A 27921-nucleotide genomic window follows, 5' to 3' on the forward strand; every position below is an offset into this window, starting at 1 on the left:
ATTTTAATATTTTTCAGCGCCAGCAAATTTCAAGAGTCTCTGCCTGCGTGCCGAAGTTCTTCTAAAACTGAGCCATTATCAAAGTTCCCTGGCGGACATTGAGAGTGCCTTGAGAACGCGTTGCACTTCACCCAAGGTGAGTTTGTAAAGTAAATATTATTAAACAATAAAATAACTTATTCATTTTTCAGGCCCACTATCTGAGAGCCTTGGCTTTGAGCGGTCTTGGCCGTTTGGAGGAGGCTTTGTACAACGGCTTTTTGGCCATTTGCCTTGATAAGAAAACAAATCTCAGCAACTCGGAAATATTTCAACATGATCTCGCCAAGGTAAACATTATAATTTTTTAACCTATACATTATTTTAAAATATTATCTATAAATTTTAAAGCAAGGAAATATAAACTAACATCCCCCTTTCCCCACCCACAGATTCTCCAACGTCTCCTGGTCCAAATGCCTAAAAATCGATCATCGATCAGCACCACAGCGCCACCTGTTTTTCAGCAGCAGCATCGGCCTTTTGCCACCTCCAGGGCGCCGTATCTACAACTTTGGCGGAGACGAAGGAAACAGCAACACCACCACCATCCCCATCATCACCACCATCACCATGTCCGTCTGGACGATGTGGAAGATGAGTTTGGTCATTATGATAACTACATAATGGCCGGCGATGATATGGAGGAGGAGGAAGTGGAAGTAGAGGTGGACGGCGGGGAGCCTGGATCCCTGCATCTGGATGGGGATTTCTTGTTCCCCAGTGCTTTGGACTTTATGGATCACCATCGTCATCAGCGGCATGTCTTCGAGCAGAAGCAGTTTGATCTGCAGCCACGTCGTCATGCCAATCGGAAGCCCGGCAAACGGAAATGGTCAGCGGCCATGGAACCTCTAAGTGGCAAGGTCATTGAGGAGGAGGATGTGAATCTTTCCGAGGCGACTGGGGAAAGTCGGCGATGCAGTCGATTATTCGCCAGTGTTTTGGAGCGGACGCAGCAGGAACTGCAGCGATTAAGAAGTAAGTTAATTAGAAAAGAAAATGAACTTTAACCTAACTAATAACCAATTTTTACCCTTCAGAGCTGGAAGGATCGGCTCCATCGCTGGCGGTGAGCTCGGTGCCCGGGCAACTGATCGATGCCAGTGATTTTGACTGCGTCGTTTGCAGCCGGACTCTGTGGAAGCCGGTGGTGACACCATGTGGACACACGTACTGCCTGGTATGCTTGGATCGTTGCATGGATTACAACTCCCCGTGTCCATTGTGCATGTCACCACTTGTGGAGTTCAATGTCAATGCCAGTGCCAGTGCCAGTCAGAATCAGAATACGAATCCGAATCAGAATCAGATCCACCTGCATCCGGGCTCATCCTCGCCAGTTCCTTTTGCGCTGGCCAAGCGGCCAGTGACAAAGTTCCTAGAAGCCGCAATGAAACGATTCATTCCAGACCACTACGAGGCACGTTTCCGTCAGGAGATCGACCAGGAGCCCTCGGTGCCGGTGTTCATTTGTACGGCAGCCTTTCCAGCAGTTCCATGTCCGCTGTTCGTGTGTGAACCACGTTATCGTCTGATGGTGAGACGGGCCGTTGAATCCGGAGACAAGACCTTCGGCATTGTTCAGCCAAATGGCGGCAAGTCGCGCTACTATGATGTGGGCACCATTCTGGACATCCGGGACTGCGTTCAGCTGGGCGATGGCTGCTCCATCCTGAGTACCATTGGCTGTAAACGCTTCAAGATCCTGGCACGCAACGAGAAGGATGGCTATGAGACGGCCAAGGTGGAGTATATCTGCGACGAACCCATTGCCGATGAGCAGGTGAAGATCCTGGCTGGCATGCAGGGTGTGGTCTTGGCCAAGGCCAGTGGCTGGTTCGAGAGTCTGAGTACGGAACAGAAACACGAGATCCTGCAGAGCTATGGCCAAATGCCGCCATTGGAGCCAAATTGGGAGCTGATCAGCGATGGACCGGCGTGGGCGTGGTGGGTGATAGCCCTGCTGCCTCTCTCCCAGCAGCTAAAGGTGAGTTGGATTAGATTTTCATAACTTTGGGAAGTTTTCCAATAATACAATTTTCCTTACCAGGTTGATATCTTGGCCACCACCTCGCTGGAAAAGCGGTTGCGCGCCATCGACAAGACCCTGGACTGGCTGCATGATCTGAGCCACCCTCAGCAGCCGCCGCACCACCAGCAGGCTCCGCAATCGCCGCAGCAGGCTCATCATCTCGATCTCGACTACGAGGAGCAGGAGGCCGCTTCATCCGGTTCAGATGAGTGCTGCCTCTTTGCGGAAACCGGAAACGAGCCGCATACGGATGAGGAACTGCTCCTGTAAAATGCCTACCAGATCATTCTGAACCTGAAAAATGATGAAAAGCAAAGAAAATGAGAGAAATTATAAGTCAGATATCTGCGTGAAAAACAGTTCTTTTTGTAAATTCTGTGTCTAAGCCATTTCGTTTGTAATCGAACGTTACATGTTAATCCTAGGGGCCAAAACCGAAAGCGAAGCAACTTTAGCAGAACCAAAATTATCACTAGATCAGCAACATAATCTTTAGCTCTAACCGATAACCAACTATGTGTGTGTCTGTATGTAATAGTGTATATTGTAAATGTGTGTGTAAAAAACAAAAAAAACAAGTAGAGAGCAAGCCAGAGATATTTGTTTAGGAGCAGTAAAAATATTAAAATAAAACCCAAACACCAGTGAAACAATCAAAAAACTTGCTTTTGGCTCAAGCCCTTCTTGCCCAAATACCCATAAATGTTAACTTGATTTCCCTAGATCGACAACAACCACATTCCACAAATCTTGAAAATATATAGAAAAAAAAAAGAATAGGAAAAGCGATGAGCAAGAAAAGAAATAAGGAAAACTCTGACAAACAAAACTCATGGTTTCTACAAACAAAATACACAAATTTTTGAACATAAAAAACAATTTTAAAAATTACTAATAACTAAATACCAAGTCAAAGGCCAACAAACATACACTTAGCAAAGAAACAAAACAAAATATAAAATCGGTTAGGAAAAAGAGCCAAGAAAAGGAACTCTTACAAAAAGTTGAACTTCTCTTCATTTACTTTGTATAAAGCGGCTGGAACTCTAAGACAATCTGCAATATTTTTTTGATATACCTAAACGAAACTAAAAACTAAAACTAAAAACTAAAAACTATATACAAGAAGTAATTAAAACAAAAACTGAACTAGCAACTAGTTATGAAAGAAAGTGAATGGGAGTTTAAATTACCTTTCTGTTGATTAATACCCGTTTCACTAGTCTAACCTGTGACCCCTCTCTATAACACACCCCCTACTATCTCTCTCTCTTGATTATGCTTAGGCTAAACTAAATGATATGCTCACCTATATAATCCTATATATAAAATTCTATATGCTGAATGCTTGTTTCTGTATTCGTATCTGTATCTGTATCTGTATCTGTATCTTCAGCCCGCATTCCTATTTAAGAGATATATAACTTTGATATAACTTCGAACCATTAGCTAGAACTTTCTTTCTTTCTTTCTCTAACTTCTAAGCCTCACGCTCATTTTGTTTATAGTTTTTATCGTAACCTTTCAAGCTCTCCCTATAAAGCAAATCAATTTTAAAAACAACAATTTGCTTTATTCGACGGCACATCTTTATCTTTATCTTTATCTTTATCTTTAGCTTTGTAAATATATCTTTTATCGGATAATCCTTAAATTATATGTATATCTTCTACGTTTTAGCTATAGAACACGAATTTAATTTTCAGCTCAACACAAAAGATAAACAATAATAAATCAACAAACAACTTTTGTCAACTAAATATTTATGTAATTTTTTATATAAAATATACACATACGTCTAAATTAAATCATTTTGTATTTAAGTTTAGGAACTAAACAACAAAAAACACACACAAATAAATCCCTAAAAATTTGACATCAGTTTTTTGTGTCTACTTTGTAATGGAGAACTTATTATGTAAAATCAATATGAAAAAATATAAATTTAAAAATTTCTTAAATTCTTAAGATTTCAAAATCAAATCAGCAAAACATTTTTTCTCTGCGTTTTTTGTGCTAAAACAGATTTTTTACTGGTACTTCTTAATTTAATAACGATGTAAAATAAAGAGGAAAACAATTGAAATATAAAATAAATGTGAAACATAATTGTGGTTAATTTTTTAATGGATTTCAAACTTCTTTTTCTAAGCTGCAAGTTTCAGGTTAAGCCCAAAATTCTTCTCACTACACCTCTGTCTTGCTGAGCGGATAGCTCTACATATATATCCTGCGTGTTGCATAAACCTATAAAGCCTATAAAACTTTCAAATCAAATCGAGAATAACTTGTAAATTGCAAATCGTGCTCCGAAATGTTACGTAAGCATCTAATAAATATCGAATTTCTAGTGCAAGCGGTCCGCGATTAGGCAACTATCGAATAAGAATCAGAATTATTAGTTTATATGCTAACTCTGCTGGGTTCATAGTGCTGGTTTCTGTGTTCGATGCTGAATTCTCAAAGAGTTGGAAAGATTTAGGAGGAGTAGAGGTTTGGGTGAGGGCGAGGGCGAGGGCACGTCCGAATTCTATATACTCAAAAAAAACTTTCTTTATACTTATGAAATATTCATAGAAATTTGCGTACGCATTGAAAGGAAAACGAAAAGGTGGCCCTGAGTATATGAACTCCAGATTATTGAGTTACTGACCCAGAATTTGTTGTTTAGTTTTTGAAGGACATAACGTTAGATATTGTATTTAAAGATATATTTATTTAATCTATTTATTTTATAAGTTTTAAAACAATTTATGACTATTTTTGTAAATTCAAATAGTTTTTAATAGTTTTTAAAATATTATGTTAAATACTCAGGAGAGTAAAAATGTTGATAAATTAAAACTTGAGGATGAATTTTGTTATTAATTTGAGCTTTTAAGGAGACAGTACTAATAATCTTGCATTTTATGAATTTGTTTTTTTATTTATATAAACATTTTTCTTTGATAACATAACTTATGGATTCAAGGTACATACGGGTATGTCTTGGGAAAAGACCCCTTTAGTGCTTATCAGTTAACGAATTTGCCTGCTTCCTGAAAAATGTGTTTATTTTCATTGGAAATTATTTTATTGAAAATTTATGTTATCTTATTTAATAATCTACAGACACTAGGAGTGTTTAAATGGAAATATATCTATCAATTTTGAAACCTTCTTCAGGTCGAATTTCAAAATGATAATTATTAACCCTTTGATATTTTTGTTGTTATAACCCAGACAGAGCTACTACAAAGCCACTATTTGAACAAAGATAAGACGATCAACAGAATCCAAATCTAAGTTATAGTTACAACTCACCCCTAGACCACCCAGCCCTTGAACTCAAATACCCAACAAACCAAACCCTTTGACTCACCATTAGGGCTGCTCAGAAATAGAGACCCTTATATCTGTAATCTCCAGACGGACACCCAGAAGTACGGGTAATATAAGACAACAAACAAATAACCTGAAAGAAAGCTATAGAAAATCATGATACTACCGCCGATGTCAGAGAGAGAGAGAGAGAGCCCCAGTGAGAGGGAGAAACCCTGGAGTGGGTGTTGATAGTTTGATAGAGCGTTAGAGATAAAGACTCGACTCAGAACGGCGGCGATCGGTGCAATTGAGTGATATGACACTGAGGGTAGTGAGTGGTAGGAGAGAATACATATTAAATAATAGCCGAGTGGCCCGGGCTCAATCAGTCAGTGAGGTAGAGCTGGGAATGCTTGCACATATCGCGTATACGCCCCGGCCGGCAAGAGGCATTTCGAAAAACTGACTTGTAGACCCAACACACACTCTCTCTTTTTGCCCGATTTATATAGTATTTGGGTATCTTGGTATCGGTGAGAACGCTTCTGGTCAAATCGCTCACATTTCGATGCATTTCGCGGTTTTTCGTTTATCCACGGGCTTTTTGCGTTTGTAGTTTGTTTTTTCTGTGTTTTTTTTTTTTTTTTTTTGTTTCGCGAGCTTAGAAATTGCAGTTCTCGTGCATTTATTCAGTTTGAGTCCAGCACGCGCAGCGTCAACGAGCGGATCTCTCTCTTCTGTTTTCCCAAATCGGTTTTATTCGTATTTTCTCCCCATTTTTTTGAGCGTGCAGTTTGTTTTTTTTTTTTTTTTTTTTGGTATTTTACGAGTATTTAGACGATCCGAAGCAAAGTCAAGCCGTCTGTCGACGATACTGAGTCTGACTGTAACCCGATCGGAAATAACACACTTTTTTTGGGACTCTGTTTCGGTTTTGGTTTTCGACTTCAATGGTTCATCTTTACTTTTTATCAGAAGTACCTAAGCTTTCTTTTATCTGCTGATAGTGCCCAAAAAAGTGAAAAACCTGAATTAAGACGCCCGCGGAAAATAACTAAATCGGTTTTTTTGTTATTGGATATCTGTTTTTATATATATATTTGCTTATATGTCATCAAGTGCAAGCCGGTGAGAAGTGCAAAAAAAAAAGGAGGAAAAAATGAGCAAAGCAGAACGGGAAAAGTTATTATGTAACCTTTAAAAATATTTTGCCCACACGCGCGTAAAATAACAGGAAAAAGAATGAAATAATTCTTAAAGAAATAAAATGTGAAGCGGAGGGCAGCAGAAGTGGATAAGCCCTCGAAGGGGAATATATATGCATGGATGCAAAATAAGTGGAAAAATTAATAATAATTGAAGGTTTTTTATAGGCCAATTAAATGTGTCTACTTATTAATAAATGTGAGTGATGTTGTAGTCAAAGAAAGAGGAAAGTGATCAAGTCAAGACCAAAAAAAGTTGCTCAAAATAACTACAATTTTTAAAAGTGAAAACTCAATAGTAATACCAAGTGCAGCTAAACTAAAGGTTTAAATATATATTGCAAAATTTAACTAGCAATTACCAAAGTTGTTCACCAGAAATCATCAGAAATAAAATCACAAATCAGCTGCTCCGAAATGGCAAAGTGTGCGGCGTAAAAGTGAAGTAAAACAAACGAAAAATAAAAGTGCAATAGGAAAAACAGTCGCAGTGACAAATATACTATTACTATTAGAAAAATGCCGCACCAGAGCGATAAGAAAACTGGCACAGAGATGCGGGGAAAACAAGCAGAGAGCTTTCTTGCTAAAAACAAAAGTGCATTCAACCAAAAATTACAAACATATTATCCGGCCAGGGAGTATTCTAATTCAGTTTTTCAAGCCATCCGCCATATATTATTATAAAATTAAAAAAATAATTATTCTTATAATGCACCGCTTGTTGCACTTGTGCTGTGGCATTTTTTTCCATTGTCAAAGTCGGCTTTTATACCCAATAAAACTGAGATGGGTATATGGTGTTTGTGTTTGCGTTAGCTATTACCAGGTTAAAGGAATGTTATATCTAAGTCAGGTTAACAGTCTGATTTAGGGAATGTGAGAATCAGAAAAGAGCAATTCATTGATCTTAAAAATCGAATCTTAATTATTTACCTGTTTTTATTTTATTTCTCAAATATTTCTAGTTTTGTCTAAAATTCTCGAGCAAAGCTAAAACAAGCTTTTCAAATTATTGTAATTTTGCTTTAAAATTCCTAAAATTTTCCGCGAAAGAATTTTCATAGAAACAGCCAGAGCTAGGTATTTCCCCAGTCGCCTACCCTAACCCTGCCCCTTACCATTTGTTTTATTTTAATTTTTTTGTTTTTTTTTTCTTGTTGCTTTTATTGTTGGCTGACAAGTCTCAGGTCTCGGATCTGGCGTCTTTTTGAATTTTTGAAACGTCATCGTCAGCGTTTGACTGCCCTGAGTGTATCTGTGTGTCCCAGTCTGTCAATGTGTTCAGTGTACAGGGCTGATAGTGTGAGTGCGCGTGTGCATTTTGTGCAGTGGTGTGCGATCATGCGGTAGCTGCACACGCTCTCCGCAAAAGTTATTTCAATTGACAACTAAAAAACTATAAAAAAAAAAGGTTTTAAACATTACAAGTTGGGTTTTTTGTTTTCGTTTTTATTCTTGTTTTAAATCGAATAAAATGTGGCACAATTACGAAATGCAACTAAATAATTACTGCAGTCAGCTGCACTTTCTGGGCATTTTCGCTGGGGCTTGCAGAGCGTATACTTCATTTTCAGTTTGAGCAAATAGGTTGCTGTTGATACGGTGAGATAAGCAACTGATTGACAACTGCCCTAGGTATATTTTTCTTCCCTTTTTTTTATTTTAGCAAAATTTAACTGGTTGGAAACAAAGAAAGATAACTTAAGGAAAGCTTCTGGTAGTTTTTAGAATTGGCGGTAATTATTTAGTAGGGCAGTGAAGTATCTAATGAGTAATTGTAGGAAACGTTTCAAGTTCAGTTAAGGGAGCCCTTAGACAGATAGAAGTTCTAGTTGGGTTTACGAAAGACCTATAAACTATATTTTTTATACAGGTTGAAGGAAATCCTGTAAAGAAATTCTTGAAATTTATAGTTTTTCGCCTTAGTTTCATGTGGAACTTACTTAGAACTATCTAAACTTCCAACCAAATCAATTTCCCACATGCTCAATCGCTTGTCATGTTCTATTAAAGTGTTTCTCACTTACAATTTAAAATTCCTGTTTAATTGCAACAAAATTTAGTGGTTTGTAAATCCCTTGACATAGCCTTTCCAATGTTAGAGCGTCTCCCCCCAGTGATTCCCATACTTAATTAATCCCACTAAATCATGATCAAGACAAGATGATGTGATGATGAGCTGATGATATTAAGCAGGCGGGCTGCTGATGATTAAGTACTCATCCCAGCTGTTGAATTTTTATTAGATTTTCAACAGTTGATGGAAAGGCAAATCCAAGATCCGTTTCCCCAACCCTTACGAGCCAAGGAAATGCAAGTGGAAAACTGGTTAAATGTAAAGGCCTTTAACCCTATAAATCGGTTTTCAAATGAGCCATACTTAAGCATCAAATAAGAGGGAGCAAAAGCTGCAGAAAATAAATCAATGAACGGCAAAAGATAAAAATAAAATAATAGTGAAAAATTTAATTAAGTCAAGTTTAAAACAACAAACGCTAACTATATTGCGGAAAGAGAAATAGGAGGGAAAAACGACGAGAAACGAACTAAAAAAAAAAGCTGTACAACGGGTCGTATGAGTATTTGGTATTATCACTCACACACCGACACTATGTTGTAATCGCAATGCAATTAGCAGTGCCAAGCAAAAGCTCAAGTTCACTGACAAAGAAATCAAGAGAGAGAAAGAAAGAGAAGGAGAACATATATATATATATATAGGTAACCCACACATCGGTAGTATGCGATAATTTCTGTAACTGAGCGAAGCTTTACAAATGCAATCAAATGACGTTAGTTCCCCCTTTTTCCATGTACCAGACAAAGACAGCAATTGCTAGAGAGTGCAAGTGAACGGGACGGGGCGACTGTTGATGACAGAGAGAGCTATAAAGATATAGCCACCATATCTGCCAACGCTCGTGAGTAGGTCAGTCAACGATCTTCGCCTGGGTTGAGTAAACCTGCCGCTCTAACCGGCTTTCGGTGCCTTTCCTCTATTTCACATACGACTAGTATGCTCATTTTTCCGATCAAATGGCTTCCGCATTGCAAATATATATATACGAATATATGTAAATACAATAAAACACATATCAGCAACAATGTTGTCAATGCCAAATGTTTAATATGTCAGCTTCTATCTGTAATAGACGATGGGTTAGTAAAGCGGTTTCATTAGTTTGCTTGAGTATATAATTTGATGATGACTTCAAACTTGCAGTTAATGCAGTTCGATTTGAGGAGGTGAAGGCCAAGTGGTGATTGGTAGATCTGCTTGAAAATTATAGGATTATTCCAATGGATATATATTAATATCTACTTATTGGTAAAGGGCTTAACATATATTCTCTTTTCGAGTTCAATAAAAAAGCATTGCTAAGAATTAGAAGGAAAACTCGTTAAAACAAGGACTTTAAGACCTTAAAGGATTCCAGTTTAATCCCTAAAACTAACTTATCATAATATTGTTTTAGAAAGATAGTGATGTGGTTCCTAGAAAAGTTTTAAACTCATAATTAAGCAACTTAAAGACCAAACATTTTAGATTGAGATTAATGGAGATTTCATTTTAGAAAGTGATTGATAGACTTGCTACTTGAAGTTAATGAGCCTTTCATAAACTAATCCTAATGTAGAATACTATTGAAGGCAGCAAAGAAGGCAGTTAGTCATTACGATTTCTCAGAAAGAACAGCTTAAAGTTAGTTTGAGTTTTATAAAGTGCAATATGTCTAATGTCTTTGACCCAATAAAACTCAGAACTCATAATTGAGCAAGCAAAGTTGTAATTGGACCACATTCCTTGGAGTAAAGCTAATCCATTCAATATAAATACCTGACACCCTCTCCACATGTGTCTCTATCTTAACCCTTTACTCCGCTACATACAATATATATTTTTTGCACTCTGCGAGAAACCAAACCAACCGCACTAATTGCAACACGAGCCATTAAGCGAGTCATTGGCAATTATCTGGCAGCATTTCGAGTCTGGGTTTGGGCCAAACAGCTACTTACGGTTAACCAGCAACACTTGGCACAAAAGGTATGGGCCATTTCGGCTTTGATGTGTATTTAAAATGCTTTCCCATCCGCATATCCCATATCCACACACGTACATGTGGGAAATTATGAGCTGCGCTTTGGGTCCATGGTCAAACGAAAGGTAAACGGATTAATTACAGCTGCCACGGCAGATGTAAAGCTGTGCAATTTGTAAGCTGCTTTCCACATTTTAATTAAACACTGATTTTTCGTCCAATGTACCAGCTTTAAATGGGTTCAATTCGAACGACGTCACTGGTCTGGGCTGTTAAGTCAAGTTTTTAGCCCATTCCATTGGGTAAATGCATTTAACAGGCTTGCACAAACCTTTGACATTTGCTGAAAAGTTTTCAAGTTTTTGTTTGGCAAGAAATTGCTTTCCGCCGAAGCCTTCCAAATGCTGGACCGTCAATTAACATTGAATAATTTTGTGGGTGTTAAGGAAATTGACGAAAGAGTTGCATGAAAATGTTTGAGAAATATTCGAATAAAAGAAAAAAGAAATCAATAGAAAGGCAAATAAACACAGGGAATTATGCAATCGAAGCGTGTATGGATGGCTTATTTATAGCCCGGGAAAAAGGGGCAGCATCCAGATGCAGGCGGCCAATTGGTTAGCAGCTGCCTCACTCAAACTCTTAACTGACTCAACCCACCACCCATTCCCAATACCAGCTAACCCAACCACTCACTCCAACCACCGAGTGGTTGTTATGGCATTCGCTGAACGCATTTTGTAACATGACAAAATAGCGTAGCATACATTTCAGGGGTTGCAAATGTGCAACATTGATTGGCACGGCCAACTGGCAAATTGGCCACGGGGCCTCCAATTGTGGAGCCTGCGCAGGCGCAGCTTAATCTATTACATAACCTCCTCCGGCCAAACGGATTCGAAACGGATGCTGCCAGTTGGCAAAACCGAAACAGAACCAAAACTGCACTTGTTGCTGACACAGCGCGTCGTTTCGCGAAGATATTTCGTTTAAAAAACGCGTCGGGAAAAATTAAATAACCAACCCAACGAAAGTAAATCTAATTAAATCTTAAATTACCCTTTATAGTTATTCAAAATGTGGCATATTGAGCATATTGAAATCAATTGCTGTGTGAACATTACCTGAACTTTAAGCCAAAAACCAAAAAAAAAACATATGAAGAAAATTATGTGAGCGTGTAAATTATTTGTGGCATTTGTGAGCAAGTCTTCAAAAGAAGTTGAAAGTTTCGAACTTTCTTCACGATCTTCTTGTTTGCCATTTCTCTATATTTCGGCAAGAGTTTTTTCCAAAAAATTGTTCAGTTCGTAGTGGATTATCTGACAGACCCGAAAATGGACGACGAAAGCGATGACAAGGATGATACAAAAAGGTAAATTGACTAGACACTAAGCACCCATACTCATGTAGCCAATATCGTTAGCTATTCATAAATAGAAGCACAGATAGCACAGGTCCATGGACCAACTGCAAATGACAGTTGACAAGAAGTGAAAGAAAACGACATGTATATGGCGGTTTTGAGGTTTTGATAAAATTTTCCACCAGGTGAAAGTGGAATGTCCCCCCTTTGTTTATTACTTTTACCAATGAATATACACAGTATTAAGAAATCACTGCTGTCGTCATTCATAAAGTCCCCTCGTTACTTACACCCTTAAGAAACAATCAATGAAAGTCGTAATTTAATTCTTTGATGCGTTTTTCCTGCGGGTCCAACTCCAGTCAGTTGTAATTCGAGTGCGGACTCGATTAACTGATGTAATAATTACTTTTTGGCCAGTTTTAGTCACCTATTCTTTGAACTCATCGCGTAACAACAAATTAGCTATCTGATATCCAGAAGGTGAGAACAAGATGGTTGTATTAACTAACTTAGACACAGTTTTCAATGTATATTTTATTTATTTCTTGAGGAAAAGAAGAATAGAAAACAACCTTATTGATGAGGTTATCAAAGGAAAACTTCCTTATACTAATAAAACTCTTGAATCCTCTAATAAGCATTTTCAACTCATTACCCTTCAATTAACTCCAAACATACTTTGTAAACACAACTTAACTGGTCATAAACCATCATAACATACTCAAAAAACTGACAATAGCAATAAGCCTAAAGCCGAAACTCCGCTCATCAAACCAGTTAGTGACATGCAAATGTCAATGGCAGGATAGAATAAGTTAACCTAGCGCAGTAAATTGAAAGTGACAAAGGGAACACAACCCTCGGGTTTCTAAGAAAAATATGGGATGGTGATAGCATATGGGCATATGTGGCTAATCAACGCCAGACAATGCCTTAAAAGATACAGCGCACGTGGGTCACGAACGAACTCACCTTGGGGGGTGGTGGTGGCGAGTCCTGTTTATTGTTAAATCCTTTCAAGCTGTGAATCTGTGACGTTGCTAACCGTAAATGCATCCTATTGATTATATGTAACTCGTAGCTTCCTTTGCAGAAAATCGCGAAATCTGAGCGAGAAGAAGCGGCGGGATCAGTTTAACTCCCTGGTCAATGATCTGAGTGCCCTGATATCGACCTCCAGCAGAAAGATGGACAAATCCACGGTCCTGAAGTCCACCATAGCCTTCCTGAAGAACCATAATGGTAGGATGGCTAGAATCAGAATTTCAAAATTAGTTCTCTTTTAATTTAAAATATATGATATCAGAGGCCACCGATCGCTCGAAGGTTTTCGAGATCCAACAAGACTGGAAGCCAGCGTTTCTAAGCAACGATGAGTACACCCATCTGATGCTGGAATCTCTCGATGGCTTCATGATGGTCTTCAGTAGCATGGGCTCCATCTTCTATTCCTCGGAAAGTATTACCTCTCAGCTGGGATATCTGCCGGTGAGTTGATAAGTGAATTTGTTGAAATTAACTTTTTTGATAGAATTTAATTGGGATAGTAGGACAACTTTAAAAGTCTTGTAGAGCATGCCCTGAGACTTATATCAGTCATTCCTATAATATCAGTCATTCTAATTTCACCAGATCAACTACTAGTCCACTCAAAACAAAATTAGATCAATCGTAAACAAATTTATTCGAAATTATGTCTACTAAGAACTGTAGAATGGTAGTAAATGTCTATTCCACCAACGTGTCCTCGGACAATCGTTCGCGTTATGAGATGCTATCCTGGGTCAACAAGACATTGCAGACCAACTTGTCTAAAGTCGAGGAAATGTGCACCGGAGCCGCTTACTGTCAATTAATGGATATGCTCTTTCCCAAATCACTTCCAGTCAGGCGAATCAAGTTTATATCTAATCAAGAGCATGAGTATTTTCAAAATTTCAAGCTTTTACAGGCGAGTTTCAATAAACTGTCCGTGGATAAGGTCGTGCCCATAGACAGACTTGTCAAGGGTCGTTTTCAAGATAACTTGGAGTTCCTTCAATGGTTTCAAAAATTCTTCGAAGCCAACTATAAAGGTCGTTCCTATAATCCCATTATCGTTCGGCAAGGACTAGACATGGGCATATGCTCGGGTCTTGTTAGCTCTAAATCACAAAAGATATCTAAGGGGCCCCGTGAAACTCCTGAAGAACCTTCCACTAAATCGGCAGAGGAAGCGGCCAAGGCTGATACCGAAAAAGAAGCAATAGAAAAAGAATTCTTAAAGCTTTCCAATGAGCTTAAAATCTACTGTGAATATACATCGACTATGGAAAAGGAAAAAGAATTCTATTCCACAAAATTGCGAAATATCAAAACTCTTTGCCAGAACAGCAAAGTTTCTGACAACCGACTAAGTCTTATTTTAGGACAGATTATTCACGTTATTTACGCTGATCAGGATGGAAGCACAACTACCAACTGAAACTATATATCAACCCCTATTTATTTTCCAAAATTGTTAGTTTTTTTCGATATTTTTCCACATTTTTGATGATTGTTACGAAATATACATTCCAGGAAGCCTTCAGCCTACTTTTATTCTATGAAGTTATGAAAGTTATTTGGAAGATGTTTAGTTTTCAAAGTGAAAGAAAAGATTTATGGGAGTTAATTATTAAAAACATAAATACCTTATATAAAAACTTAGTCTCAAGTTTGGCGTCTTCCAGCACGATTTGTACAACATGACTATCTATGATCTGGCTTACGAGATGGACCACGAGGCGCTGCTGAACATTTTCATGAATCCCACACCGGTAATTGAGCCCCGACAGACGAATATAGGTTCCAGCAATCAGATCACATTCTACATCCATTTGAGACGCGGCGGTTTGGAGAAAGTCGATGCCAATGCCTACGAGTTGGTCAAATTTGTGGGTTACTTTCGTAGGTAGCCATTCATAATGGTTGGGTCACCTCCACTGATGCTTATCCTTTAGGTAACGATACTAATACCTCTACGGGATCCAGTTCGGACAATTCGAATGCTTCAAATGGACAACCAGCAGTCCTGCCCCGCATCTTCCAGCAGAATCCTAATGTCGAAGTGGACAAAAAGTTGGTTTTTGTGGGAACCGGACGAGTTCAGAATCCTCAATTGATCAGGGAAATGAGCATCATCGATCCGACTAGCAATGAATTCACATCGAAGCACAGCATGGAGTGGAAGTTCCTGTTTCTGGACCATCGGGCGCCACCAATCATTGGTTATATGCCATTTGAGGTGTTAGGCACTTCCGGATATGATTATTACCACTTTGACGACCTGGACAGCATTGTGGCATGCCACGAAGAGCGTAAGTTCTCTGTGCTTTTAAATATCCTGCAACATAAAAACATATATTAGTATATTTAAACCATAAATGTACCAAAAAACATAATTATAGTGCGACAAACCGGCGAGGGAAAGTCCTGTTACTACCGATTCCTCACAAAAGGGCAACAATGGATTTGGCTGCAAACGGACTACTATGTGAGCTCCCATCAGTTCAATTCCAAGCCGGACTATGTGGTGTGCACCCACAAGGTGGTCAGCTACGCGGAGGTACTCAAGGAAAGTCGAAAGGAGAGTCAAAAGTCCGAGAATAGCAACAGTAACAGCAATAATGGTAGCAGTAAAATCATTCCATCCACGGCAAATAGCAGCAAGTGTGCATCCGCCACCACGACTCTGAGGGATTTCGAGCTCAGTAGCCAGAATCTGGATAGCACATTGCTGGGCAATAGCTTGGCCAGTTTGGGCAATGAAACTACAGCCAATTCACCCGCCGTGGACTCATCGCCCATGTGGTCCGCCGCGGTTGTCCAACCATCTGGTTCCGGGCAAATGAATCCTCTGAAGACATCGCGACCTGCCTCAAGCTATGGGAATATCAGTTCCACGGGTGTTTCACCGAAGGCCAAGCGAAAGTGCTATTTCTATAATAATCGTGGGAATGACTCCGATTCCACGTCCATGTCCGCGGATTCGGTAACCAGCCGGCAGTCCATGATGACGCACGTCAGTTCGGTGGGTAAAGCCATTAATAAACATAAAAAGATCGAAAGAGTTAAGAGTAAGTAAAAGACTTAAGAGAATGCCTCGTTATAAATACCGAAGGGTTGCCAGAAAAAGTGAAAATTTCTTTAATATTCACATTTTATTCTCTAAAGAGTTTTTGATATTCTAAAGTAGAAAAGAACAGTTATTTCAGACTGGCTTTATTTTGAAAATTGGTCATATAGAAAAGCGCTGTGTCTTAGTATTTATGAACGTCTAAATTTTAAAAGATTTTGTTTTAATTTCGAATTGGTCATACTAACGACTCAGAAATTAAAACTCATTCCGTTGTGGCAGATCAGAGCGAGAGCAGGAAGTGGTGGGCTTCTTACAGTAAAACGGATTGGAAAAAGTTTTAAAAGTGTTCTTTCTTGATTTGTTACAAATTTAAAATTTATGTTCACCTGAAGGTCAAGTGTCAGGATATCAGCGAGTGCGTATTGGAATCTCATTGATGTCCTGACACTTGCTACCATCGGGGGATAGATTCACAGTTTTAATTTCACCACAAAAAACTGAAACTGGTTCTTAAAGAGTTAATTTTATGCTTTTGATTACTCATTATTTTTGAATGAAAAACAGATAAGTATTCGCCCGGTCTTTAGTATATGTATATTTTTTCTTAAAAAAATATAAGAATAAACGCCCTTGAGTTGTTCTAAAACTTTTAATGGGTTACGAAGTAAAAATATGTTTGTGTCCTTCTGAAGATCAAGTGTCAGGATATCAGCGAGTGCATCCTGTAATCTCATTGATGTCCTGACACTTGCTATCGTCGGCGGATAGTTTCACACACTACAAAGGCAGTGTAAAAGCGTTTTTAGATAAGTTTACTCTTTCGATCATCCATGAATTTTCCTATAGACTTTCCCTATAACCACCGCTTTTTAATTTTCTTAGCAAAGCCAACGTCAGCGATCGCATCACCGAGAGCATCATCGAGAACATCACCACAGTCAGTCTCATCATCACCTGCAACAGCAACAGCAGCAACAACAGCAGCTACAGAATCAGCAGCAGCAGCATCAGCAACTGCAACAGCAATTGCAACATGCAGTGGGTACTCCAAAAATGGTGCCCCTCCTGCCGATTGCACCCACACAAATAATGGCCGGAAATGGGTGTCAGTTTCCTCAACCTGGTTACCCCTTGGCTAGTCCCCAATTGGTGGCACCCACATTTCTGGAGCCTCCACAATATCTCACAGCCATACCCATGCAACCGGTGATCGCACCATTTCCTGTTGCCCCCGTTCTATCGCCTATTCCTATGCAGGGACAGCAGGATCTGCTGCCCGACACTGTGGTGATGACGCCGACGCAGAGCCAGTTGCAGGATCAATTGCAGCGAAAGCATGATGAGCTGCAAAAGCTGATCCTGCAGCAGCAGAATGAGTTGAGAATAGTCTCGGAGCAATTGCTTCTGTCCCGCTATACATATCTTCAGCCTATGATGCCAATGGGGTTTGCACCTGGTAACATGGCAGCCGCAGCGGTAGGCCCCATGGGAGCCGCTGGCCAGCGGGGTCTTAACTTTACCGGCAGCAATGCTGTGCAGCCGCAGTTTAATCAGTATGGATTCGCCTTGAACTCGGAGCAGATCTTAAACCAGCAGGATCAGCAGATGATGATGCAGCAGCAGCAGAATCTACACTCGCAGCACCAACACAATTTGCAGCAGCAGCAGCACAGTCATACACAACTGCAGCAACAAAATCAGCAACAGCAGCAGCAGCAGCATCATCAACAACAACAGCAGCAGCAGCAACAGCAGCAACAGCAGCAGCAGCAACAGCAGCAGCAGCAGCAGCAACAGCAACAACAGTTGCAACTGCAGCAACAAAATGATATTTTATTACGAGAGGAGATCGATGATATAGACGCCTTTCTCAATCTGTCACCCCTGCAATCCTCCATAAATCCCTTCAGCTCCAGCAGCAATAACAACTATAATGGTGGCAGCAACAATAATCGCAGCTCAAATCCCCCGCTAAACAACAATGAGGACTCGCTGTTGTCCTACATGCAAATGGCCACCGAATCGAGTCCTTCGATCAACTTTCACATGGGCATTAGCGATGATGGCTCTGAAACGCAGAGTGATGACAACAAGATGATGCACAGTTCCAGCAGCAATCAAATGCAGCAGCAACAACAGCAGCAACAGCAACAGCATCAGCAGCAGCAACATCAACAGCACATCCTGCAGCAACATCAACCACAGTCAAACAGTTTCTTCAGTGCGAATCCCTTTCTCAGCAACAGTCAGAATCAGAACCAAAATCAGTTGCCAAACGATCTGGAAATATTGCCATATCAGATGTCCCAAGAGCAATCACAGAATCTATTCAACTCGCCTCACACAGCCCCAGGCAGTAGTCAATAGCATTTTCCCAATGTATATAACTCTCTTTAGTGTTAGGATTATCGATTTGTAAGAACTCCCCTAGACATCCCCATCTATATAGTCCGTGTATTATCAAGTTTGGCCTCTGGCTCTCTTTATCGAACCTTCTCTGTTGGAAACCCAGAGCTAGTTGTAGATCTCAACAGACTGAGTATTGTTCTAATCCCGATTCGTGTGTTGTGTATAAACTAAATTAGTTGTTAAAAAAGTTCTCAAAATATTCCACTGTAAGTAGGTTTTAAATTGTTGTAGTCTTACTGATTAGTTTGTAGCAAGAGCCCATCGTTTCCATAAGTTAGCCTTATCCAGTAAGTGCCATCGAGGCGCAAACAGGGATCTCTGATACGTAATCGAACCTTAAAACCTAATCCTAAGTTAATTGTATTCAGAATATATGTATAGCGATAAGCGTAGTAATTATCGATCGAGTTGAGCAAAGCTTATCCAATTCCATATTATTTTCAAGACTGGGCTTCGCCATTGAGGTCAAACAAGATATTTATCTTACGATTTAGTGTTTATTCTGTATAAAAAATAGGATATACTTTAAATATATCAAAACTCAGGTTGAGATTGCAACTGACATTTATTTTGCTGTGAACATATTCCCATAAGTTAACTTCATGCTCGATCTTTTCCGACTGTTGAAATGCCATTAGTTCAATCGTTATATCCATTTTCCCATGTATTACCATTTTGCTGTTGGAAAAGTTCGCTCGAATATGCTTCGATCTTCAGCTGATAAAGAGCCAAATGCTTTAAACTTAGAACTTGTAAATGGAAACAAACTATCTTAAACTCAACTACAACTACCTTAATAATGCTAGTAACTCAGTGTTTAAGCTCTGTACATACCTATAGGACAAGTTGAGAGGACTTGGTTAAGCTTGTAAATAAAAGAAAGAAGTTGAGGAGATATATAGAACTATTTTGTACATAACTAAATGTTTAAATGTTTTTTAAAACAACCTCCCCAAAAAGAAGTTGAACAAGCTAATCAAAAAATAAATTATCAAACCAAAAAGAAGTGGTAATAAAGCTAAAATAAAACTTATAATTTCGATGCTATTTATTATTCAATTCGGTCTTAATAATATGTAAAAAGAGGGAGTAATAAAAGGTATATGTAATAAACTCAGACACGCAGCTTGGCCACGGCATTCTGGAGGATCTGGAACTCGGAGTTGATGTTGTCCATCAGATTCGAAATCTGAGGCTTGGAATCGAGAACTTCAACACTTTGGGTGTAGGCATTGTAGCGAACACCAAATGGACGCGGAATCGAGTTGGCAAATTTACTAAAAAGTGAGTTAAATATTTAAGAAACTTTATAAGAAAAGTTTATATCCGACATCTTACATGGTCTTCTCCTTAGCAGTTTCAAAACTATCGGCCACATAGTACAAGGGCTGGAACTGGGTAATGGGATACTTGGTGATGCCGGTCACCTCGGGCTCAAAGTCCTTCAGCTGGGGCTTGTCCGTGAGGCAATATTCCAGTTCTCCGTAAGAGGATAGCAGACCAGCTCCATAGGCCTTCAACTCACCCTCTTGACGGCACAAGCCATACTCAACAGTGAACCAGAAAATCTGAAAGTTTTCAAAGATTTAAGTTAGCACAGGTTGTACCTTTTATAAAGGACAACTTACAGTCGACAACTTCTCAATATAATCATCAGGGGCTCCCAAGGAAGCCAATCCAATCTCCTGACTGAACTGGGCAAAAGCTGGATCTGCAAAAAGTGGAACATGGCCCATCAGCTCGTGGCAGACATCTGGCTCTGGCGTATACATGGGCTTGCTGGGATGACGGATGTACTGGGTGGAGTGGAAGACGCGGAAAGCCAGGCCAGCCAGGAAATCTCGAGAGCTAAGTAGTCCGGCCACAGGACGCAGAGTAAAACCAGTACAATCTGCAAAAATTAGATGATAAATTAGAAATACAACACCCTTTTAATAATCAGTAATCATAACGAACCCCTCAAAAAGTTGGAGACATCCTCCAGCTGGGGAATATTATCTTCTCTGAAGCCACAGTTGTCCACCAACAAGGGAAAGACGTGATTGTACTCCCGACAGGCATGGGTCTTGTAAAGCTTCGTCAGATTCCTAAAGATAATGCCCCAGGTCTCGATCTCCTCCTTGGTATAAGCCACATGGGGTAAGGGCTCACCGTGCTTGTAGTTATAGGCGATGTCGGCAAAGTACTTGCGTCGCTTGCGGTATTCCGGATCGGTAAATCCCGGATGATCGGAGTCCAGTTCAGAGCCATAGCTCAAAATCTGATTAGCGAAACGATCCAAATCACGTATGCGCCGTGGAAACCAGGGTACTGCCGTAGCATTATCCTTGTAATCACGCGAAATGATATTGAAATAACTGCACTGCTCCTTCACATCCTCAATAGCTTTGCCCAGGGCTCCAGACTTTCCATCGGCCTCCACGAAGAACTCGTAGCCGGGGACACGCAGCGAGGATCGCGACTCAATGTGCACTAGGTTAATGTCATGCTTCTTGAAAATGGCCAAGATATTAGCTAAAGCTCCGCTGGATAACGAGGAATCCTTCGGCGAGAACAGCAGACACGTGTTCCTGGCTTCCTTAATATCTACACCCTCGACTATATAAGCCGAGTCCTCAACTCGCGTTGGCTATTAAATGTTAAGGAAACATAAATCAAAAATAATTAATGGCGCTTTCTTTATCGTTGGGAAAAACCCATTTGCAAATTCGCCATTTTAATGATTGACACTATGTGACCTAAGCTTAACCTATAACTATAATGATTATGAATTACCAATCAGCTAATCTCCTATTACAGAGATGGTTACCTCCAAATCGTTTAATGATTTAACCGAAGCCTTATATCAGCCAATGAACTGCGATTGTATTACTTGCATAAGTTTTGCATCATTGAGATTGTTTATTGGTTTATGGACCACCATGTTGAAGGTTTAGGTCCGACCGCAATGGCAATCAGCGCATATTGCCAAGGACCCGACCTAGAACTTGGTGTGCTGTGACTGTGAGAAGGTCTATTAAGTGGTTAACTTGGCCAGATCTTGAGATAAAGCAAGAGCAAATATCATAGATAACACTGTAAATACTTGATAAAATTAATTTATGTTATCAAACCTTATGCTTTCTTTAATTTTCTGGCTTTCTAATCCTACTGTCTTAATAAGATCTGCGAAACTATCTAAAAAAGTCGGAAAAAATCTATTTAAATTAAATTTTAAAACCTGCTTCAAAACGTTGTATTCTTCTAGGAATTTATATATCCCATTACCCCTACAAAAATATATTCAGATGACTTTGCAATTCAGGTTTTATATCCAGTTCCTCAGAAATAGAAAACTATACCATTTTGATGATCGTAGACAATAATAAAATTTCAACTAAATCCAGAAAAACACTCCATATTCCTTTGTCTAAAAGTCATGCGAACTAACCCAATTTCATGACAAGATCCATTGATTATAGATCCGCTTTCACACTTAAAGCTAATTATAAAAAAAATATATACACATTTTGTTGTTCTTCTCAAGGTTGGAAAAATGTTCATGATGAGAACGCAGAATAATAAACTTGTTATTGTTATTAATTTAATAGCTGTTTTACGGTTCACTTTCTATACGATGTGCACAGAGGACTTGTTGACCCAACAAACCTTATCAAAGGAGACCTGCCGCTGGTACATTCTGACGTGTGTCCTCACTTAAAAAACAAGAAACCGAACCGCTCAGCAAACGATTGAAAACTGAATTAAATTCTTAGTTAATCACGCGCTTAAATAGACTTTTCGCTAGGCCCCAGAGCTGAGCCAAAACGAAAACGAAAACCAATTCGAACTGAAACCAGTAAATAATACAAATAATATTGCGGGCAATCGGGCGAGTGAACGATCTTGGAACGGCATCCACATGGGGTCCAATCGCAGCACTAACTCTGCGGCTGTGGGGTTATCAGTGCCCCGTCTCGACGGGCCTAAAGTCTCATTCCATCTCATTACAGAAGCCGTCGTCTAGCCAACCAAATCTAAATATTGTAACATAGATACAGTGGAGCTTCTGTTATACGAAATTACTGAAAATGTAACTTTTAGTGGTGCGAAAAAGATGGAAACCTGTTTACATATCCTATTAGTTCAAAGTAAAACAATTTTACAGTTTACTTTTTAAAAAGTTATTTTCGTCTATAACTTTGGAATCACCACTGTATAGTCAAAATATTATCAGCTCATTTTTGTGTCTCTGCTGGGGTCCACATTAACAAAACATTATTTCAGCTAGTTTTAGATTTCTTTGTTTTTGCAAAAATATAAAAAAAATAATGTATAAATGAATAATCTAAACTGTGTTTTTCTAATGACAGGTTCTAACCAAACGAGTTCAACGGCATTTCAGGGCAATTATTTCAGTAGCAAATAGCTCGAAGTGGGCCTGGCACGCGCTGCTTTTGTTGTTTTCTACTTGCGGTCCACATCAGTTTGATTGGATTCAATCAGTTCACTCACCTAAGCCTCTCTTACAATGTTGATCAATTTATTACCTTATGCTGTACTTAAATAGTTAGTCAAAGATCAGATTATGCATTGATTTACTCCGGAAGTTTTATTTCGTTTTAGTTTTTTTTAGGTTTCTTTATTCGGGTTTTGCTTACAGAGTTCAGTTGGCTTACAGCACGCTGGCTGATAAGCCCCAAATTAATGCTGATGAAATGTTACAAAAGTTTACATATACCAAGTGTGTTAATAAATTAAAGGTTTTCCATCCCCGAGACATAAATTAATACATTATATTCACAGCAGAATGTAATACAAAGAGATGTAACTATTCGATGATTGTTAAAAGTACACAGTCGTTGGCCAGCCTGACCTACAATATCAGATGCAGAAATGTGAGATATGGTTATCCATAATCCAGTGCTTATATAGACCAAGACCTTCACGGGCTCACTCTTTTTACGTATTGTCTTTGATATGTATAGAGTTCTAGGGATGTCATGTTACGCTGTTTGTTTTTAATATAATGGTACCCCGACCGGGTCAAAGGCCGTATATCTGGTCTGCATAAAAAATAAAATTTATATTAATATTTAATAAATATCTTTTTAATAATATATTTTACCTACTCTGGTTTCTTTTGGTAATCTTGAAGGCCCACTATTTCGCTTGCTTGGTATGCAACTTAGTTGAGAGTCGTAAAGCCATCCAGTATACCACATCGAGCAACGGACAGTATCTAATTTATCGGGCTCAAAGCCGTTATTGCACGTCAGTCTGCAGATTGTGTTATCTGCAGAGGGGCCTTCGGTGCAGCTAGGCGGATTTATAACTCCATTGGGTACTGAACGCAGTGCCGGGCAGTAGAAAAGAATCATAGGTGAAACAGTTGGGATCTTTTTCTGACACGTCTTTTGGTCCTGTAACAGCTCAGAATCGCTGTCACATTTGCACATATATAAGCCTAAAAAATTGTAAATTATGATTATTTTGATAACATCAGATATTTGCCATTATGAACCTGGTATATTAAGGCAGAGCTGGTCGCAGCCTCCGTTGTTCACCAAGCACTCGTCTACATCGTCGCAACTCTTTCCATTGGCATTTATGCTGAATCCATTGCGACAAGAGCACTGACCACCAGTGGAAGTGTGACAGATGTGTTCGCAACCATTGTTTTCGATCTCACAGGGATCTACACAAGTGGTATTGTTGATCAGTTTGAGGCCACGAGGACATGAGCAGCGATTTCCATCCTGAATGAAATGACTGCACTGTAGTACAGTTTCTGGAGGTTTCTCAATGGCATCCAATTCACAACTCTTCATATCACTCATTAAATGATAGCCTGCAATGCAGCTACAGTTGAATGAGCCAATCGCATTAATACATTCTTGTTGGCAATTATGGGGATTAGTAAGGGATATGCATTCATTGATGTCCTGACACTGGCTACCATCAGCAGTTCTTTCAAAACCGGATGGGCATTTTGTTTGTTTCGATGGTTTTTTAGTGTTCGAGGCACAACTTTGGTGGTCGTCGAGTAGATGATAACCCTCGGGACAGTGACAAATATATGAACCTATTAGGTTCTCGCATTTGTGCTCACAGTAACGTGGTCTATCATCATCATCGAACTCGGCGCATTCGTTGATGTCCTGACACTCGCTGCCATCGTCAGACAGCTTAAAGCCGGGTTTGCACAAAATTGTTTCACTTCCGGTGGCAGCCAAGGCATCTGGGGGATCAACTCTGCCTACTGTTGATGGTAGACATTTGTAGGATCCATATGTGTTCTCACAGCCAGCTGTGCAGTCCCAAGACAAATCAGGATCGGCACATTCATCGATGTCTGGAAGGGGGTAGGAGTTATTAAGTAATACAATCTACTAATGATTTATATACAGTACATACCAAAACAAGATTTTCCATCCTTTATGTCTATGTCAAACCCAGATCTGCAGGTGCATATATATTCTCCAGGAAGGTTGTTACAAACCTGAGAGCAACCCCCATTTGAATTCTGGCATTCGTCGACATCTGAAATTTTAAGATATTACTGAACAGATATTCAGATATAATCGAAATTTATAAAATAGTTACCTTTACAAGTACGTAAATCGGAATTCAGAGAATAACCCTCCCAGCATTCGCATTTCCCAGTAGATCTGTTACATATATGAGAACAACCGCCATTATCATTTGCACAATTCTGGAAGTAAAGAGATTCGTAAATAAATGTTGTCTCTAACTGTAACATTTTTATAAGTTAATACCAAAGATTTTGGCCGAGCCCGAATTGGTTTGCATTCGGGTTTATTACCACGCCATTGGCCTCTTGAACAGTACAAAGCCTTGTCTCCGACAAGCCTTAGTTTGTCGCTGTTTTTTTTACAGGAATAGGAGGCCACCAGAAAGAATTTTTCTTTACTGCGTTGTAATTCAATGGAGACCGTACCGTTTTCAATTGACGGTGCAGAAGAACACAAGGCGTCCAGCTCGGCCACCGAGGCAGGACTAAGAGGAGGGTAAATTTCGCGAATACTCATGTAATTAAAAGAGGCTGGAAAATACATTTTATTTAATTTAATTTAATGATATTCGGCATGTGACGAAAAGTATGTTAGAACTAATTTTACATTTTGCTCAAAAGTATGCAATACATTTTAAAACTATATCTTTTATACTTTATTTTACATTACATTCATTTTTACTGTTTTAAACAATATTTATCTAGGTATTTAGTTAACATTTAGTTTATTTACCAACAAGCGAAAACGTTTAATAGTAGATAAGGACAGATAAACACATACCTTTTGAAAAAGCTATGCATGTTAGAACGCATAACAAAACTTCCTTCGTTGCCATTTTGCAGGTAATTTTAAGCCTTTAAATTAAATATAATAAAAATATATAAAATTAAAGCATACTTAGCATGCGGGACTTGTTGGTTAAACATTCAAATAAAGCTAAAAACTTGTTGCAACAAAAAAGAAATGCCAATGCCTTTTCTTTATCTAACAGTAATGGCAATCTTATGGACTCAGGCAATGCTAAGAGTTAAGGAAGCCCAACAGAAATTTATTTACACACTAACATTTGCCGCTATTTCTCTATTATCAAACGACCAGTGGATCGGCTCTTCTCCGATTCCGAAACATGTTCGGAAATAAACGAAAGTTGAAAAGACTTAAAGCAGAAGAACAGACGGAGAATTCAGTATTTAGGCGACAACGGCACTCACAACAGCTGGAGGAATGTAAATAAAGAGATCAGAATAAATATAAAATGAAGAGTAGATCACATTATGATTAGTCAAGCATTCAGAAGACAACAAACTCATTTTAACAAGGGAACATTTTCTAGTAAATATCTCTTCATATATACGAGTATTCTATTTTTAATGATCAAAGTATTATATACCCTACAAGCTGACTCATATTTATTCACCTTCACATAGTAAATGGGTCACCTATTTTTGAATTAGTTTAGTTAAGTAATTGTCACAGAACTTGACTGCTAAATTTCTTAGATATAATTTTTACTATAGCAAAGTGTGAGTGGGTAATTTTTATTTTAGAAATCATGCAAATCAAATGGGTTGGTATAAATATTAAAATAAAAGAATCTCTATCTTTAGGTATTCAATAATTTATTACCATCCGCTGGATACTCATAATTCGCAGCTAACTTTACATGCTACACAAAGCCATTAGAAACGAAGGCGGGTCAAGAACACAGAATCCATAAGCTGAGCACTTTTTGCACTTAAGATGTTTCATAACAATGTTTTACAGTCCAAAAAAATATTTTTATTCATATTTTTTAAAATATTTTTTGGATATTACTTATGATTTTTGATGACATTTAAGTACTTATAGTACAAATGATTTGAGCGACCTATTATATTAGTTGATTAAACACTTTAATCACTTTGCTATAAATGATTATTTATGAACTTAAGCTGATTAAAAAACTTGAACACAAATTCGAAACACAGCAGCAAATTGTTTTCTTTTTAGCATTTCGTATAACATTTTTATTTCTTCTGATTTTTGTATGTTATTTAATAAAACAAAACGTTCTATCTCAGCCGAGAGCTATGTCTGTACTAAAATGAAAACAGATTTTCTCTCTTTTATACCTCAACAAATTGTACGCAAGAAGTATATAGCCTTTGCTTTGTGCTGTCCAGAGAAAGCTCACGCATTTCTCATCTGGTAAGATAACCCTAATTATTGTTATTGATTCACATATTACATTCTATTATATAATGTTAGCTGGCAGTTAGTAACGAAACAACACTCAATCATCTCAAATCAAATGCGCCGCTGCCATTGCAAATTGTTTTTAATTAAACAAAATTAAATACAATATAGAAGCCGCGTAGGTGTGTTACTCTTCGACTTATTTGGCTGGCAAAACAACAAACATGTTATTCTATATATATAGGCTATAGTCTATCTGTTCGATTCCCATATTGGCAAAGTCACTGCCCGAGCACCGCACTTTCGATCGAAAGCTATTGTCCAGTCTTTTTTATTGGACAGATCACAATTTGATTGACAAATTAAAAACATTTTAAGGTTACAAATAATTGAACGTTCTATTGACTTGCGGATTGACAGACACTTGGGCGCGACTTTGGTCACTCAGTATTAACTATTTTAACCGATTTGGGTTTATTTCTCGTGGGAGTGTTAGTGGAAATAAGGCAATTTACAGACTCATTGCCAAATTGTTTTCCCTGCTTTAGAATACGTTTTTACAGATACATTTTGGCAATCTTTATCACTCCTAACAACAAACATAGCCAGATAACTTTACTTGTTCTCACAAAAAGCTTTTTAGATTAGCAACGACCTTCGTTTCTTTCACTTCAAATTTTTACCTGCGAGGTAACACAACTTTTTCGGCTGACGTCTTAAATAACA

At 38.7% G+C, this 27921-nt stretch overlaps 5 protein-coding genes across 6 annotated transcripts in view; 3 read left to right on the forward strand and 2 right to left on the reverse strand.

The window, feature by feature from the left end:
- The window catches only part of LOC108109815, a 28347-nt gene extending 24164 nt beyond the window's left edge, over positions 1-4183 (forward strand). Inside the window, exons 3-7 of the mRNA XM_017218540.2 lie at positions 18-136; positions 192-329; positions 432-1020; positions 1083-2029; positions 2093-4183. Coding sequence (XP_017074029.1) covers positions 18-136; positions 192-329; positions 432-1020; positions 1083-2029; positions 2093-2344 — 2045 coding nt within the window. The 3' untranslated portion in view covers positions 2345-4183. The remainder of the gene's footprint in view (positions 1-17; positions 137-191; positions 330-431; positions 1021-1082; positions 2030-2092) is intronic.
- A 917-nt stretch (positions 4184-5100) lies between these two features.
- On the forward strand, positions 5101-19538 carry LOC108109844 (circadian locomoter output cycles protein kaput). Of its 2 annotated transcripts, XM_017218598.2 has the most exons (8): positions 5101-5910; positions 11697-12003; positions 13079-13239; positions 13304-13485; positions 14709-14925; positions 14979-15335; positions 15426-16048; positions 16979-19538. In XM_017218598.2, the coding sequence occupies exons 2-8, from the start codon at positions 11966-11968 to the stop codon at positions 18461-18463; spliced, it is 3063 nt and encodes a 1020-aa protein (XP_017074087.1). In that variant the 5' UTR covers positions 5101-5910; positions 11697-11965; the 3' UTR covers positions 18464-19538. The 2 variants fall into 2 exon arrangements, with proteins under 2 accessions (XP_017074087.1, XP_017074088.1); XM_017218599.2 differs by lacking the exon at positions 5101-5910 and having other exon boundaries at positions 10065-12003; positions 13091-13239.
- On the forward strand, positions 13615-14566 carry LOC108109847 (microtubule-associated protein RP/EB family member 1). Its single transcript, XM_017218602.2, has one exon. The coding sequence runs from the start codon at positions 13691-13693 to the stop codon at positions 14459-14461; it is 771 nt and encodes a 256-aa protein (XP_017074091.1). The 5' UTR covers positions 13615-13690; the 3' UTR covers positions 14462-14566.
- LOC108109846 (protein henna) lies at positions 19536-22261 on the reverse strand. The gene is made up of 5 exons (XM_017218600.1): positions 22154-22261; positions 20462-21134; positions 20134-20396; positions 19844-20073; positions 19536-19782 (listed from the first exon to the last, which is right to left on the reverse strand). The coding sequence occupies exons 1-5, from the start codon at positions 22181-22183 to the stop codon at positions 19620-19622; spliced, it is 1359 nt and encodes a 452-aa protein (XP_017074089.1). The 5' UTR covers positions 22184-22261; the 3' UTR covers positions 19536-19619.
- Positions 22262-23072: 811 nt separating this feature from the next.
- LOC108109834 (multiple epidermal growth factor-like domains protein 6) lies at positions 23073-27909 on the reverse strand. Its single transcript, XM_017218579.1, has 8 exons — positions 27879-27909; positions 25801-25874; positions 25264-25550; positions 25091-25199; positions 24902-25027; positions 24009-24839; positions 23617-23951; positions 23073-23550 (listed from the first exon to the last, which is right to left on the reverse strand). Exons 2-8 carry the CDS (start codon positions 25853-25855, stop codon positions 23506-23508), a joined length of 1788 nt encoding a protein of 595 aa, XP_017074068.1. The 5' UTR covers positions 25856-25874; positions 27879-27909; the 3' UTR covers positions 23073-23505.
- Between the last annotated feature and the right edge of the window lie 12 nt (positions 27910-27921).

The sequence above is a fragment of the Drosophila eugracilis genome, unplaced genomic scaffold (genome assembly GCF_018153835.1).
Source record: "Drosophila eugracilis isolate 14026-0451.02 unplaced genomic scaffold, ASM1815383v1 contig_1104, whole genome shotgun sequence".
Classification (NCBI taxonomy): Eukaryota; Metazoa; Arthropoda; class Insecta; order Diptera; family Drosophilidae; genus Drosophila; species Drosophila eugracilis.